The sequence below is a fragment of the Podarcis filfolensis genome (assembly GCF_964270895.1).
Source record: "Podarcis filfolensis genome assembly, chromosome: 2".
Taxonomy (NCBI): domain Eukaryota; kingdom Metazoa; phylum Chordata; class Lepidosauria; order Squamata; family Lacertidae; genus Podarcis; species Podarcis filfolensis.
This window is the reverse complement of record NC_139605.1, coordinates 31,411,435-31,428,854: the sequence shown is the minus strand read 5'-3', so window position 1 is coordinate 31,428,854 and position 17,420 is coordinate 31,411,435. Positions and strand designations below refer to the sequence as shown.

At 42.4% G+C, this 17,420-nt stretch overlaps 1 protein-coding gene and 1 long non-coding RNA gene across 7 annotated transcripts in view; both read right to left on the bottom strand.

Moving 5' to 3' along the window:
- LOC310757399 overlaps nucleotides 1-17,420 on the bottom strand; it is a 495,892-nt gene that overhangs the window by 27,940 nt on the left and 450,532 nt on the right. The window lies entirely within an intron of this gene.
- CHL1 (cell adhesion molecule L1 like) overlaps nucleotides 1-17,420 on the bottom strand; it is a 193,754-nt gene that overhangs the window by 27,940 nt on the left and 148,394 nt on the right. For all 6 annotated transcript variants that reach the window (XM_083600452.1, XM_083600447.1, XM_083600451.1 and 3 more), the window contains 6 exons: nucleotides 15,304-15,415; nucleotides 12,706-12,857; nucleotides 10,768-10,933; nucleotides 5,833-5,957; nucleotides 1,862-1,963; nucleotides 1,467-1,664 (listed from right to left, as the gene is read on the bottom strand). In XM_083600452.1, the coding sequence (XP_083456578.1) occupies nucleotides 1,467-1,664; nucleotides 1,862-1,963; nucleotides 5,833-5,957; nucleotides 10,768-10,933; nucleotides 12,706-12,857; nucleotides 15,304-15,415 (855 nt within the window). The remainder of the gene's footprint in view (nucleotides 1-1,466; nucleotides 1,665-1,861; nucleotides 1,964-5,832; nucleotides 5,958-10,767; nucleotides 10,934-12,705; nucleotides 12,858-15,303; nucleotides 15,416-17,420) is intronic.

The window sequence follows — 17,420 nt, the reverse complement described above, 5'->3', positions numbered from 1 at the left end:
CAGCTAAAGAGACTAAACAGGTGTGCAGGTGTGGAGAACTCTAAAGCTGCCACACTATTTTGTGACAGATTGATTGGCTAATAATGATTTTGCTCTAAAACAAATTTTGGAATGTTTCTGATGGGCCAACACAGCTACCTGTACTTTTTGTTAGGATATAGTTCCGTTCCACTTTAAAAGGGACAGGCATGACTGTTGTGTGTCACATGCCTGTTTACATTTCCAGCACAGTCTGCTGGGAACTTCCGTTTTGTATATTGCATTTGTATTGCTGTTTTGCTCTGGAGAAGAAGGGAAGCAGACATGTTTTTCCTTTGTCCCTGCTGCTGAATAAAATGCTGTATATAATGCTTACACATGGCTCTGTCCGCCACTTCCGTTGTGGAGATTTATTCACTCTGCTAATTAGCGTGCTCGGTAGCTTCAGAAGGCTACTGAGGCTCAAGTCGCTGATTGATTGATGCTGTTCCGTGACCTGGAGATCACCCGGCTGCCGGCCAGTGGCTGGAGCCAGCTTGGGGCCTGGCTGATGCCCCTGTCTCCCTGGCAGCATCCCAACACTTTTAATGTACAATGCTGTGTCCTCAATTAAATAAAACACTCTTTTCCTTTTGCTTCTCTTCTTATTTTTATATTTCTGCTTCTTTTTCCTCTTTTCTCCTTGGTGTGTGTGTGTGTGTGTGTGTGTGTGTGAGAGAGAGAGAGAGAGAGAGAGAGAGAGAGAGAGAGAGAGAGACTGAGACTATAGGCACATGAAGGTGATGGCTGGCTAGTGAAGGACTCTAAAGACAGGGAAGGAAAGATCTCCCAGGGTGGGAGGCTTGAAGAAGAAAGGGAATCTCCTAGGTGACAGCTGGGAGGGTCCACCCTCTTCTGTGTAAGACAAGGATTAAGAGGGGGCTTTGTATTTTTTTCGCTCTTTCTTTTTTCTGTTGCTTTTTTTCTTAAAAGTTAGATTTGTTTTTTTTTTATTGCATTGTGTGAGGAAAAAGTTTCAATGAAAAACTATAAATCAATAAAATGTTATCTCCTTAAGAGCCACACTTTGAAAAGAGAGGAACACATACATTAAGCCAGCCTTCCCCAACTTGGTGCCCTCAAGACATCTTGAACAACAACTCCCATCAGACCTAGCCAACATGGTCAATAGTCAGGAATGATGGAAGTTTTATTCCAAAACATCTGAAGGAACACAGATTGGGGAAGGCTGCTTTAAACAATATTTATAATTATCCACAACAGCTTCACAATGTCAAGCCTTGACACCAATTACTGAGTGGGATAGGAGAAAGCAACTCACCTCCAACCAAACCTATAAGTTAATCTAAAACAAAACAAAGCTTAGGAACTTGTTTCCCCCACAAATCAAAACAAATGCTCCTGAATATGCATCAGGTGTATTCTAGGCTAGTATACCCTGTTCAATATGATATAATTAAACACAAGAAACAGGTAGCAAAGCATACCAGCTGGTGGTGTTTCATATCGTTCTGACGGTTCGCTAGGCTGGCTTCTCCCAATGGCATTGACAGATATAACACGGAACTGGTAATTTACATAAGGGGACAGTGGTAAGACAACTGTACTGTCATTCCCTGGGAGCCTGATTAATTCCTGCCACTTTCTGGGCTCCCATCGGTTCTCTTCAAATTCCACAATAGATTCTAGAAAGGACAAGGAGTGGAGACACAATTAAGATCCCCGGAAACGAACTGGAAAGAAGGGAAGGAAATGATCAGCAACAAATAAACCTTCACCAATAAAACTAATTAAGTGCAGCTTTCAGGGTAGTTTTGATCTAATTCCAATAACTTGCTGTCACTCTATAAAAGTGAGGTGGCAACACTAGACTCCCGCTTACCATTAATTGGGCTGTTGTTACTGCTCCCAGCATTCCATGATAGCCTCACACTTCTGCTCTGTTTTTCGGAGAGGTGGAGGTCTTCTGGTGGGTCAGGGACATCTGTACAAGAAACGGAAGAAACATAAGAAGAATGGCATTTGGCTGCCGCGCTTCACTCTGAGCAAGAGACATGTGCAATATTTTCAGGTGGGGCCTTCAGAGAAATCACACTGCTGCTTCTGACATTAGGGCTGTACATATGACCCTGTCCATCTGTTCACGGAATACATGAGAGAAACGTCATACCAGCCAGCTATGCCCTCCCAGTGCCAATATAGCCGCATGCCACACTCTTCATCTTTACCTATTTCACAAGAATAAAAGCTATGCCTGCAAAGAGCTCTTTGACACCTTAAAGACTGAAGAAGAGTTTGGACTTGATATCCCACCTTTCACTCCCTTTAAGGAGTCTCAAAGCGGCTAACATTCTCCTTTCCCTTCCTCCCCCACAACAAACACTCTGTGAGGTGAGTGGGGCTGAGAGACTTCAAAGAAGTGTGACTGGCCCAAGGTCACCCAGCAGCTGCATGTGGAGGAGCGGAGACGCGAACCCGGTTCCCCAGATTAGGAGACTACCGCTCTTAACCACTACACCACACTGGCTCAATTATTGTAGCACAAGACTGGCACAATTATTGTGGCGTAGGCTTCTGAGGACTACAGCAACACTTGTCTGTTGCATGAATTGGTCTGCTCTAGAAAGTATAATCTGCACAGATTTTTGCACATATGCACACTTGTTGCTTTTAGCAAAATTATACAGGAGGGGAAACCCTACAGGGAATATTAAAAACATCCACATTATAGGGGTCCAATGATTGAACTAGGAGTGTTTGAAATTGCAGCATTGTTGCATACAGATGCTAAACGGGTACAGATCTGATCAGCTCTGTGGTCACTGGGAGTCCCATGTAAGAGAAGGGCAAAAAACGTAGTAAATATGTAATGCTATGTCATCTGTAATCCATACGTGTGTGCCAGAATACCTGGGCCTTAGCTGAGTGGCAGGCCACATACTTTGCAGGCAAAGGGTTCAAATCCTGGTATCTTCTGGTAGGGCTGGGCTTGTCCACTGTCTGAAACCCCAGAGAGTCACTGCCAGTCCGTGTGGACAATGCAGAACTCAATGTCTGACTCACTTTAAGGCAGCTTCTTCTGTTATTTTGGAGGGGCAGAGCAGAAGGTGGTCTGTCCTACGAAACTTAAAAGGCCGGCTTTGGCATTCACCACTTCCTTCACAGGAAGACTGTTGAGCGAATAAAACAGTTCCATGTGAAACTTGGGAGCAAAGCATACGCAGTGAGAAATACAGTTGTTTTCCAAGGCCAGGCTCAAAACGTATTTCAGGCATCCACTCTATAATACTAGTGGGATGGGCCCTGGCATCCACTATTTGTCCCTCATGCATTGCATATGATACTTCTCTCCGCTCCAATAGCCAGAACCGTTCCCCAACAAAGGTCAAATTCTATTTCTTGTCTCAGCCACAGCAGGATTCTTATTAAGCAACTGTCCTGGTAGCAGGAAAGCAATGAGGCAGAGCTGGAGGAGGATTTCTACATAAATATGTGGTTTTTATAGATGGCTAAGAATAGAAGTGCAGGGTTTTTAAAAGGCAGCAGTGTGTGGTTGTCTGGGAGTTAGATTTGAAATGACAATGTATGGGGAAAAGAAGGAGCGCAGTTGGGGGTAGCATTTGCAGGGCCGTAATGAGACTGGCAGCCCAGGAGGATTTTTTTTAAAAAAAGATATTTATTGAGGTTTTACAAACAAAGAAAATTACAATATAAGAAAATAAAAATAAAAAAAGACAAAGAAAAAAGATACAAAAATACAGAAAAAAAATACAAAATATGTAAAAAATAAAAAACAATTAAAAACAAATCAAACTTTTCATGTCTTATATTTCAGTTACTCGTTTCCTGACCTCCTCACACCTCCCTTTTTTGTATTCCAGTTCACATAGTTAATTCAGCAAATCCTTTCCCTCTTTGTTTTTATCCTAATTATAAATCTTGACATGTTAAACATCATATTTTCATCTAATTATCAACCCTTTTTTGCATATTCTTTTAATTTTTAATTTTGTTACTAAAACCATCTCATTTCAATCCTGCATCATTTTAACATTCATTAATTTTACAGTGTTTCTGCAGATAGTCTTTAAATTTCTTCCAATTTTCTTCCACCAACTCTTCTCCCTGGTCGCGGATTCTGCCAGTCATTTCCGCTAATTCCATATAGTCTATCACTTTCATCTGCCATTCTTCCAAGGTGGGTAGATCTTGTGTCTTCCAATACTTCGCGATGAGTATTCTTGCTGCTGTTGTAGCATACATAAAAAAAGTTCTGTCCTTCTTTGGCACCCATTGGCCGACCATGCCCAGCAGAAAGGCCTCTGGTTTCTTCAGAAAGGTATATTTAAATACCTTTTTCATTTCATTATATATCATTTCCCAGAAAGTCTTAATCTTTGGGCACGTCCACCAAAGGTGAAAGAATGTACCTTCATTTTCCTTACATTTCCAACACTTATTATCGGGCAAGTGATATATTTTTGCAAGCTTGACTGGTGTCATGTACCACCTGGTGTCATGTAATATTTTCATAATATTCTCTCTTAGGGCATTACATGCCGTAAATTTCATACCGGTGGTCCACAACTGTTCCCAGTCAGCAAACATAATGTTATGTCCAACGTCTTGTGCCCATTTAATCATAGCAGATTTAACCGTTTCATCCTGTGTATTCCATTTCAACAGCAAGTTATACATTCTTGATAGTATCTTAGTTTTGGGATCTAACAGTTCTGTTTCCAATTTTGATTTTTCCACCTGGAAACCAATTTTTTTATCCATATTATAAGCATTTGCAGGGCCGTAATGAGACTGGCAGCCCAGGAGGATTTTAATACGTGTAAGGAAAAATGGGGGAGGAGGTGGATTTCATCCAGTTTAAAAATGAACCCCTCTTATGTGATGCTCATTCATCAATAAATATGTGAGTTGCACTGAAAAACACCCCTTCAGTTGGGCAGGAGGCCTTTGAAAGCCACTCCTCCTAGAACCTTACGACTCCAACTGAATGAGAGAGGTTACCCCAAAGGTGAGACATATCCTGCTCAAGGGTCCCAGAGCCCTGATTGGCAGGTGCTGGGAGCTGCCATTCACCCTAAAAGTTGCCTAACGGTGCTCACCGACCCTTGTCCCTCCCTAGTGAATCTCCCATGTGTAGCCTGGGTAACTCACTTGGTAAGAGTGTGGTGCTAATAACACCAAGGTTGCAGGTTTGATCCCTGTATGGGACAGCTACATATTATTTCATTGCAGGGGGGTGGACTAGAGGATCCTCAGGGTCCTTTCCAACTTTACAGTCCTATGATTCTATGATTCTATCCCAGCTTAAATGTGGCCATTGAATTAACCTAATCCAATGGCATGCCTGCGAAACTGGCTCCTCATCAACCTGGTACATATTTCAGGGAGTCAGAAGAATATGTCAGCAGGGCACACAAACAGACAGGCCAGAAACAATCCTACACAGTCCTGAAGCGAACGGAAAATCTTGCACTGAGAAATCAGAAGAGGCTAAGGGGGCAGAAGGTGGAGGAGCCTTAGACAGTCTCCTGTGTTTCCCTCTCCTAGCATCCACATGGCATATGCCCAAAAGCCATGACTCACCCCCCCCCCCGTCCCAGAAGCAACACCGCCCCTGTCCAAAGCCCTCAGGGTCAGGCGGCAAAGCAGCCATTTGTGAAATGTGCATGTGAATAAATAGTGCCGAATCTGACTGATGTTGCAATGGGCCCAAATCTTCAGAACAAAAGCCATTACTTGGCAGAGAAGGAGTAAGAACAGATTTTCCCAGAGGGATTTAAATAAAGCATCAGAATAACTCAGCATGCAAGCAGTGGTTAAAAATTAACTTACAAAGCACAGTTATCCGGGAATCATCTGTGGCTATGTCAAGAGATGTGCGGCCTACACAGGTGTACACACCCTGATCTTCTAATTCCACATTTGATATAATCAAGGTGTCCATCTCCATAATTATTCTGCAAAGGAAAGTATACATAAGACACAAATGACAGAGCAATAATAAAACTAGCATCCTGAATCCGCTTTCTTTACCTCACCTTGGCTGCACATGAAAATCCTCTCACAATGAGGCAGCTCGCAATAATGCTTAAGTTGCATTTTAGGTAGCAAATTCATCACATACACACGCACACACACACACGCGCGCGCACACACACACACATGCGCGCGCACACACACACACACACACAAACATAGACATTGCTAGCATTAACTACCAGCACAGTTTCAAGCACCTGCAACTGATCGTACCAACTTATAACAGCCATAGTTCTAGTAATCTGCTTTCAGGAAATTTGGAGATTATTCATCTACAGTCCCCAGTCCACAAAGTGCTAGACAATTCTTATTTATCATTCCAACAACCCTGAGAGATAGATTAGACTGAGTGCTGATGACTAAATTCTTACGGGTCAAACCAGACAAGATGAGAAATGGATGTGATCTAAATTTCCAGTGTTTCATTTCCTTCCCCTTTATAGAAGTCAAGGGGAAGATATGAATTGGATCAGCACCATAGGACTAAGGGAAGGGAAGGTTTAAACCCTTCCCACAATGCTATTTCCCATGTGCATGGCCAGAAAGCATCTCAGTTGCCTTTTTCCACCTGGCCTGGGATGGGAGGGCCCGACTGACTCCAGCTACAAAAGCTGAGGCTGCTGAACAAACTATTGGGCTGGAGTGTTTTGTTGTGTAGGGGGTGGGATTGTCGCTGTTATGTTTGTTTTTTGTATCTTTATTTTAGATTTTGTTGTGATTTGTGTGGAAATTGTCCAGTCTGCTTCTAATATTTTTAATGTTTAATTTATTCTTTATGTTGGGACGCAGGTGGCGCTGTGGGTTAAACTGATCAGAAGGTCGGCGGTTCGAATCCCCGCGATGGGGTGAGCTCCTCTTGCTTGGTCCCTGCTCCTGCCAGCCTAGTAGTTTGAAAGCACATCAAAGTGCAAGTAGATAAATAGGTACCACTCCGGCAGGAAGGTAAACGGCGTTTCCGTGCGCTGCTCTGGTTTGCCAGAAGCGGCTTAGTCATGCTGGCCACATGACCCGGAAGCTGTACGCTGGCTCCCTTGGCCAGTAAAGCGAGATGAGCACCACAACCCCAGAGTCGGTCACAACTGGACCTAATCATCAGGGGTCCCTTTACCTTTATTCTTTATGGCTACTTTTTGATGTTGTAGTTATGTATTTTTTCATGTTGTAAGCCACTTTGAGCATGGTTAGAATTGTGGAAAGGTGGCATACAAATAAAATTATGTTATATACAGCGCTTTTTTCTGGGGGAACGCGGGGGTACGCATGCCCCTAAACATTTTGTGAATCTTTGTCCATTTACTGTATTTATTTTTCCCAATTTGAAGTACAAAATGGTGATTTTCTTGAGTCAAAATGAGAGTACCCTTATACATTTTTTTAAAGAAAAAAAAGCACTGGTTATATATGTGATATCGAAGGTCTCCCTATTTATTGCTTGTAACATTGGGGGAGAAACATACATAATAATAGCTATGAGGGGTTGATATTGGGAAAGCAACACAAGGGAAGGGCTAATCTTCCCTTCCCTAAGGATCACAAACGTCCCGATCCAATTCTTCCCTTTCCCCATGAAAATGCAAAGGAAAGTCATCTACTTTGCCCTATGTTGAAAGGCCCTGTTTGTGGAACGCAATGTTTAAATGTGCCCTTCAACAGTGTGGACATCTGCACGGATGTGTTTTCAGAGTGACAGTGAACCAGGGGAGGTCTGCAGCTCAGTGGAAAAGCACAAGCTTTGCAGTCAAAAGGTATGGGTTCAATCCAGGACAGGGCTGGGAAACACCATTTCTGAAACTCTGGAGAACCACTTCCAGTCAGTACTGGAAGTGACAACACTGAGCTATATTGAGAAAAGGTAGTTCCCTATGTTCCTGACTGGCACTTGAATTTAGATAATAGTATCTGCACTTTTTAAGCCAGGAATGATCAGCTGCTGTCTCATAACCGCCACCCCAAAAACAAAATTAAAAAAACCAAATTAACAGGCTTTCTAGCAGGTTTCAACAGATAAGCAGCACAATCTGTTCATGCATATTGTTGCATATCAGTATTGGGTGTATATATATATACAGTATATGTACAACTCAAAAGGAAAAAAGAGATGCAAAGGAATGTTGAAAACATTATTGGTAGAATGTCCAGAAACAATAGATAATTATTTCAGGGACACATGTGGCCCACAGGCCAAAATCTGGTAAACCGCATTGTACATGCTTAATGAATTAACAAGGTGGAGGTTTGTTTGTTTTTACTTGTTCTGGCTACATTATTTAACAAAATAAAATACCTCATAATCTGAACATGTGATGATATCAGCAAAACACGGCTTGTATTTGGTGGGTTTATTTGACTGGTTTGTTCAGTTCTGAGCTATTCAAAATAACTGTACATCTGGCCTACTGGATACAACATGTAGATTTAGAGCTGTGCTTTCACCACTAGAGGTCCTTCCAGGACAACTATGAAATTATGTGCAGAACTGTAAGGCTGCTTATATCTTACTGAGACAGAAAGCCATTCCAGTTTCATAGAATCATAGATTTGTAGAGTTGGAAGAGACCCCAGCAATCATCTAGTCCAATCACTGCAATGCTGGAAACTTTTGCCCAATGTGGGGCTCGGACCCACAGCTCTGAGACTAAGAGTCTCATGCAATACCGACTACCAGTTTTCCAATTTTATCCCTTTTGTAGCAGTCCAGAGGCTGCTGGACTAGTTTCCATAATCCCTGACCAGAGCTCATGCTGGCTGAGTCTGATGGTAGCTGGAGTCTGACAACTTCTGGAGGGCCAAAGATTAGTCACCTGTGCTTCAAGGACTCATACAACATCTTGCCAAGGTCAACAAGAGATATTCTATTGACCCCATTAGGAAAAACTAGATATTTTCAGCAAAATACAGGGACAACCAATGGGTTGTAGGACTTACAATGTGCCACTGCCAAAAGAATCCTTAATCCCATACTCTACTTTTCTAGTTGACTGTACCAGGATAGGATTGCATAGTGATTTATATGTATATTTTATGGTTCTGCACTGGGAAGTTTCTGAAGGGTTCAAGTGGGCAGAAAGGCAGTCTGCAAATACATGATTTTTTTTAAAAAATGGTTTATGTAATGCTTTTAGAGCAACTTTCATCAAGCTGGTGCCCTCCAGATATCTTGGTCTATGACTTCCATCAGACTCAGCCAGCATGGTCAATAGTCAGGGATCATGGGAGCTGTAGTCCAAAATATCTGGAGACTATACCAGGTTTGGGAAGCCTGGGTTTCACTCAATGCACATTATCCCAGTAGTGCTCAGCACTGTTAGGTAGATCTGCATTGGCTTGGAGGAAGAGAAGCTTCCTCCGATGGAGGCACTTTCTCTGTCGCAGGGTACAACTTTTCCCAATGGACGCTTTTCCGAATCCATTATGTCTGTGTTGCAAAAAATAAAAATAAAAATAAAAATAAAAATGAGGCCATGAGAAAGGCAAGTGGCATGCCTCACGGTATGTGATACTGTCTCCAACGTCCACCTGCTGAATGGCACAGCATAACTCCCTAAGCCTAGGGTGCCGCTAGGAACATAGGAAGCTAACATATACTGAATCCCTCCAGTTTAATCATGTCTGTATTAATCTCCCAGACAGGGGACACTGAGCCCAACTTGGAGACACCAGGGATTGAACCTGGAACCTTCTTCATGAAAGCAGATGTGTTCTGCTATTGGGCTACAGCCTCTCGCTGATCCACTGTCACTCTGAAAACAACACATACAAGTATGGTGTAAAATGTGCTCGCTTTGGCAGCACATATACTAAAATTGGAACAATACAGAGAAGATTAGCATGGCCCCTGCGCAAGGATGACACGCAAATTTGTGAAGCGTTCCATATTTAAATTTTTTTTTAAAGTATGGTGTAAAACATCCCATTCCACTTATTTGTTGCTGACCCAGGAACTCCTGTATGTCCAAGCTTGCCTATGTTATTACTCCTGCAAAAGGGGTGGTGATATTTTAAACACTCTTGTGGAAATCAATGGGAAGTCTCATATAAGACCTCACTGTGCCTGGCTCTCTGCTGCAGAGGATTACAGCACAAGAAACAACTACAACTATTTGATGCCAGAATCAACAGTCATTAGAAGCTGCCTGTGGCGTTTGCCCTCCTAGGTGTATGACATCATACTGGGTTCATAAGGAAAGGGTTAACTAATTGTCAAATGACTAACCAATGGGAACCCAAGGGGAGGAGTTAGAGTTAGAGTTAGGGTGGTTGAGAAGTCAGTCAGGAGTTAGAGAAGAGACAGAGAGGATAAGTCTGTGGGTTGGGCTAGTCTGATGTGGGAGAGTGAGAGAATCTGTTAAGAGGACTCAGTCAAACAGTTGATATAATCAGTCAGAAAGTATTAGGAAGGTATAGGCCGGTAAAGAAACTAAAGTTAAGAAACTGACAGGAATATTATCTGAGAAACCATAAACTTGTTAATGCTTATAAAATAAACTTGCTTATTTGGTTCAATTTTAACAACTGTCTGGACTCAGTGTGTACCCGAGAGTAACGGGTTGGTGCCAATGGGGAAGTGAGCACAGTGGTGGCACAGGGATCAATAGATCGTTAAACGTCCATGTGTGATCGCCACACTGCCCATTAGGGAAGGACCATAAGTGCACAATAATATTCCCATGAATAAAAATTATTTATGTAAAAAGAAAGCAGAATAAGAAGAAAACTCTCATTTCTTACCTCCCATCCTCTGTGTCATTCTTTACAAGCTCCTCTCCGTCCTTTCTCCAAGAGATTTGAAAGTGGCGTTTCAAATGGGAGTCAAACTCAGCATGGCATTTCAATGCAACTGGATGTGATTTCAAAATTTGTGGGTTCTTCGGCAGAACAGATATTTTGGTAGCATCTAATAAGTGAAGAAAGACATTTGCCATTTGTTCATGTATACAATGAGCAAATTGCTTTACAGTCCTTGTGCCATTCCTTCACATAAGAATAGGGGAGTTATCAATCCCGTTTTGCATATGATAATGATGCATTACACTTCCTTTGAGAAATTTCACCTGTCTTATTGAAATACTTTTGGCTGCCCTTGTATAGTTCACCCAGGAATGACTAGCAGCTTTGCTTCAAATTTTGGTTTAGGTAAACTCCAAGGATAACAGAGGGCTGTACAGATTTTCCAGAGAAATGTCACTGTTCCTTTTGAAACCCTTTACTTTCCCCTTGACATTCCTCAGAAGTACTAAATTAGTTTCACATTTTATAAGTGAGCCAGAGTTATTTGACCATCATTCATTGTTCAGACTGAATCCTGAAAAGCTCTCCAGTGAAACATATGAGAACAGGGATGAGTGAATCTGTCGATTTTGGCTTTTCTAGGTTTCTTGCTTTCCCAGTCTTAAGTTTGGCGCTCCATATTTCTGTATACTTTAAAAGAAATCCTTGTGCAAGTTTCTCCCATAATATACACATTTTTGTATGCCATTGTTTCTTATATAGATTTTTGCAAGCCGTTTCCCCTAATAAAATGCATTTCTGTACGATTTCCCCCTCCATTTTTATGTCATCAATCAGTTGAAGAACTGAATCACAAAATCTGGAGAGCTGCAAATTTGGAAGGACAGCTTTGTTTTGGTTCACAAGTTGTTACGGAAAATGTGAATTGGATACACTTGCATTAAAATTCAAACTGAATTGAATTCTTTTGCCATCCCTAGAGTGAAAGACACATCTGTGGTGTGGGATCTCAGTTATTCACACGTTTGCCCCTGCAGTGTGGGATGGCACTGCGCTATGAGTAGGAAATATAGCAGGGCCCTTTATGAAATTCATAGTTCCTGAGTTCCCATCCCACCTCCAGTTTAGCTAAATCATGTCCCACCTGTACTTTGCTAAGAACAGTAGATAAGGGAGATAAGGGAGAAGGGAGAAATCACAAAAGGCAAATGGTTCATGGTCCCTTGGCCCACCTCCCATGAATTGAAAGCACCGGTGTGAAGATGAGCAACATTTTACTCAATGTCAGCAAATGTGATTAATTTGCTCTTGCAGACATGTGACCTAGGAAAGCAATAGGCTCGCAAATAATTTTTGCTGATCTACTAAAAAAAAGTGCTGGCACATAGAATCATGGAGTTGGAAGCGACCTTAGAGGTTCAACCCACTGCTCAATTCAGGATGCAACTACAGCGTCCCTGAAATTGGGTTGTGCAGCGTCTGCTTAAATACCTCCACCAAAGACGAGCTGCCACCTCGCAAGGCAGTCTGTTCCATTCACTGTGTAAAATAGTGTTTCATTGAGGAAACTCCACAACCATTATTAATATCAGCATCAGGTCTCTCCTTTTGAATGGGGAACATCCCTAGTGATCAACCAGCCTTTAAATCAGAAACAATATATAATTATGCCAATTTTCTAAAGTGCAAACAGCATTATACTGCATTACACATATTTTGCTGCATTATGCAATTATATTTGTGGTTTTGAATAGGGAATGTTGTGAGTTAAACACATCCATTAAGAAAATTGCATAGTTGCTTTTGATGCAATGCGTGATACCATTGTTTGGGGAGATGGAATTGTCTTCAGAATGAAATGGGGCGTTTTTCACATCTATACATGAGGCTAAAGCAATCAGATTTTTAATAGTAACTTGTGTTCATAGGAAGAATTACTTCTGACAGTAAGGGTAGCAGTGATAGCACGTCTCCCAGCAGAATTTTTCACCCAGCAAGTATAAGACCCAGCATCTTCCTTTCTCGTTACTCTGATTTCCAGGGTTCCATTCTGATCAGGATCAAGGTGCTGCATGTCGTAATCTTTAGTCCTAGGAAGTAAACCAGAACCACAAGTTATTTCATGCGGTTAGAGATTATGAGAATGTCAGGGCAGCCAGGTCTTAGCTTAACTACCATGATAGGAAGCAGAAGCAAGGCAATGGCTATAAATCAATATAGACATTTCTTTCTTTCAGTCTGAAAAGATGCTACAGCTCATAAATGAAGGAAGACTTGTCTTTGAATGAACTGGAATTACATACTTTTGAATTAAGGTCACACTCACACCGTGCTTTTAAAGTACATGGCTTCACCCAAAGAAAGCCAAAGTTAGTTAAGGGTGTTGTGGAGTAAACTACAGTTCCCATGAGTCTCATAACTGTTAAAGTGCAATAAATGTGCTTTAAATGTACGGTGTGGATTTTACCTTTGATTTCATTTACCCAGAAATGGTTTTCTTCACTGTCAGAATGAATATGCACCTTCTTCCCACAGTGGCCATGTCCCGAAATTTCTCACCACCACATCAGAATATCTAGGATGATTGGCTAGTTCCATACTCTAACAACAGATTCTTCTTTTTATGGTTTTGTGTCAAACCATAGTGCGCTTTTAAATGCATTTTTGAATGCTACTCAACAATATTTTCATTTAATTAAATTCAGTGTATTTGTTTTGAGCATTAGCCATCGCAGAATTCCAGGAGTGGGATTTCTGGATCCTCCTTAATCAATACTCCTCATAAGCATACTTATGGCCAAGAGTCGGCATGCAAAGCTGCGGACAAGTCTTTATGTGAGAAAAGATGTTCAGCTTTAGACCCAGCTTTTGCTGCTCCTGCCTTCTCCTTCTGCTGCATATGTTTTGTGTAAGACAATAAGGAGGGAAATAGCAGAGGTGCAGGGTGCTTTTCAAGAATTTTCTGTGTATACTTACAAAGCCTTGGTCCTTCATAAATATTCACTTGCAGGTGAAGACCCCCGAAACCACCCCCAAATGAAGACACAATAGACACAGATTTTAGTTTAAGGTTTTTAGCATTAAATTTGGCTACAACTTTATTGATTAAAGCATGTGAGTGGTTGCTTAGGCATTAGTTCCAGACTACCTGAACAGGACTGACACTGGGCACCACCATATGTCGGTAAGGGAAAGCATCCTGGGGGAGCAAGAACTCCTTGGAGCTCACAGCTCACTCCAAACGCTCCAGCTCACTCCAGATGCTCCCAGGGGCTCTGGTGTGGCCCTAGCCCCTTGACAGGGTTCAGACAAAAGCAAGGCGAGCCCCTGGATTCCTTTAATGGAATTCCCTAGCAGCAGCAGAAATGGAGGGACAGGCACAGCCAACCACGTCCCCTCCCCAAAACATTGAACCAAATGCCTAACTGCCAACCTTACAAAGTTGTGACGATTTGCTACATGGTAGGCAAAAACCAAGTGGCACCAGCCAATCAGCCAAATGGCAAAATTCCTACTGGGCCCCTGCTCCAAAACAGACGACCCCATGACAGGCATAGCAAGGTCATAAGAACAACCCTAAATATAGGGAGAGGAGGGCGGGTGATCTGCTGCACGTCGCAAGAAAGTGAAACTCTCCAGCAGCGTGCAGCAGCTTAAGTAGCCCCTCAGCAGCCAATAGCCAACCCAACTGGCCAAATTTCTGCCCTAGCAACAGAGGTGCAACCAATGGGTCATTGTGGCCATCCAAACGGTCCTGCCCCACAACAGGGAGGCAGTTTCTGGTGATCTCACCGCAACACGTGCCCTCCATGATGGAGGACCCAACTTACAATAGTGACTAAGTTTATTGACCCATTTTGGGGTGAATGGTGAGATGTTCGTGCATTTCTCTCTCAACCTCGCTCTCTTTCTGTGGATTATCAGGTGACTAGTGGTTTGGTTTAGGGTACTCAATCAGTTGTAGCTACTCAGAGGAGCTGCTGCTAGCTTTTCATGGAAACCAAGATTATAACCAATCAGGGTTATACTTTGGCCAACAGGGCCTCTTAGAGGACAATAACAGATCCTGAGTAGGAAAACGCAAGGAAAATGGGCCTAGTACACAACAAAGTTCCCTAAAGAATGAAGCAACACAAGTTAAATTCTGAAGTGTTCTTTGTTATCTTTTCAAAACCAACATTTGCTTTTTATTAAGCCATCTAAATTGCGCCTGAGCAAGAAAAGCCTCTGAGCAAACTAAGCTCTGTTGACCTTTGCCTTCCTGAAGATAAAGGAAATGGAACACCACCTCATGGGGGACCTTATCATTTCCATTGCTAACAAACAATGTGGGGTTTCATTAACCTTGGCATATTAGTCTTTGAAACTTTTAAAGTATAAGCATATTTGGATCATCTTTGGCATCCTATGACAGCAATTTTTAGTGGGTTGATTTTTTAAAAAAAAATCAATAGAGATTTAATGCAACTACATCTCTGCAGCCAGAAATGCCAACAGCAGCCTATGAACATGAGGAAAGAACTAAAATGAGCTTACCAAGTAACATCAGGTGATGGGACAGCAAAAAACTGACAGTACAGGCGGCTTGGGTAACCCACAACCGCAACATATTCTTCACCATCTGGAGTTAACATTTCTGGAGGAATGTCTGCAAATGTCAACAACAACAAAAAAGTTAGAACTACAGATCTATAAATAGTTTGGATTTAGAAACACCTGCCATCCCATGGGGTTGGGAAAACATTGCTGTCTAGAATCCAGCAAAAGTGAGTTGCACTTAGGAGTTGGCTCAGATGATGCTGGATTGAATTTATGTGGTCTCTAGCTGTTATGGTAAAAAGAATCGGTATAAATATTGTTTAAGTTACAAAATTTAAGAAGTTGATTGGAAAATAAGGTGTTAGCTAAATGGAATGTTAAGAGATTAGGATTTGCTGGATAAATAATTGGAACTAGAAAACAAGAAGGGGAGGTATGAGGAAGTCAAGGAAATATGTTATTGAAAATTGGTATTGAAATTGATTTGTTTTTAATATTTTTTTTCTTTTTCCTTTTTGTTTGTATAAAATTGAAAACTCTAATAAATATTTATTAAAAAAAAGGAGTTGGCTCACATGTTTACAAATCACTTGCTATTCTGACCAGGGTGGAGGGACGCTTTTTTGTAATGGTCAGCCCAATCTAACATCATGCTCACTGGCCAGAGGAACAGTAACTGCTGAGACAGGACATCCCATCTGTCCCTTTGAGCAAGAAATCTCCTTTGTGGGCAGTAGTAACAACTCATGAGGCAGCTTCTTGGAGGAAGAAAGCAGCAGCAAACAAGACTGAGGGGGCAGAACTGGTGCAACCACTAGGCAGAGTGAGCGGCCACCACAGGCAGCAGATGCTGGGAAGAGCAGCAGCGAGTGGTTGCAAGACAGAGCTTGGATGCCATGCAGACTGACTAGCACCCCTCAGGCAAGCCTGCTGCCCCTCAGGTGCACTGTTGTATTGCTGCAATCTGGTCAGATTATGGACTCTGAGTGAGCCAACTCTGCTGATGGGACTTTCATGCCTTGGCCAGAAGGTGTTGCAAGATAGCAGCTGCTAGCTTAGGCATGTGGTTGCTGAGTGGCAAGCAGTGTCCAGTGAAAAGTACTGAAATCGTGACCCATGCTAGACCATGCTTGTTATGTGTTGACCAATCCCGTGCCTCTGTTGACCAATCTCTCATAAGGAGATGGGAATCCTCTCCTCCTTGGATATTGGTTAGTCGGTTAACTAAGGGTTTCCCATTGGAAGCTGCCTCTAGACCAGGAGTAGGAAACCTTTAACAGCCCATAGGCCACAAGCTTCCAGGAGGGACATGTCCATGGTGGGAGGAGCCAGAAGCAAAAGTAGGTGGAGCAACAAATGTACATTTAACCTTTGGACAGTAGGCTTCTTTCTGCATAGACCTCCAACACAACCCATCTGTCCACACAAGCAAGAAGCATTGCCAGCATTCAAGGACACATTTCTTGCCATGCAGAAACACTCAAGGTGGGTGCAAAAGATGGCTGGGGAGGGATGGGGCCTGTGGAGGGCAGGAGAGTAAGACCTGGAGGACTGCTTTCGGCTCCTGTGCCTGAGGTTCCCTCTCTTTGCTTTAGACCTTCAGCAAATTGCCTCATGAACTGCCACCTGGGGTATGGAGGCCACCTTCTGCCTCCTTGTTAATGCCAAAATCTTAAATCAGGGGTGCCCAAACTTTTTTCAAAGAGGGCCAGATTTGATGAAGTGAACATGCGTATGGGCTGACCAAGTTGTTGAGCTTTTTTAAGGATTTCACCCCAGGACATATACTGCCACAGGGGCTGAAATAAATTGACCAGCAGGCTGGATTAGGCCCCTGAAACGGACTTTGGACATGCCTGTCTTAAATATTGTCACAAGCCACTCAGAGCCTTCTGAAGCAGTTTTGTATAATGGAAAGAAGGAATGGATCATAAGACAGAAGGGAGACCTACCCATTGCTTCCTTGGGGCAGATGACAGCTCTCTTTCCAGTCACCATACTCGTATGAGTCACTACTAAAAAAATAAAGCCACTAGCTGTGCCCAAGGATCTTCCAGATGAGATGCTCTTTCATCCCCTTGGTCCTATTGTTATCAAAGTTGGAAGAGAAACTG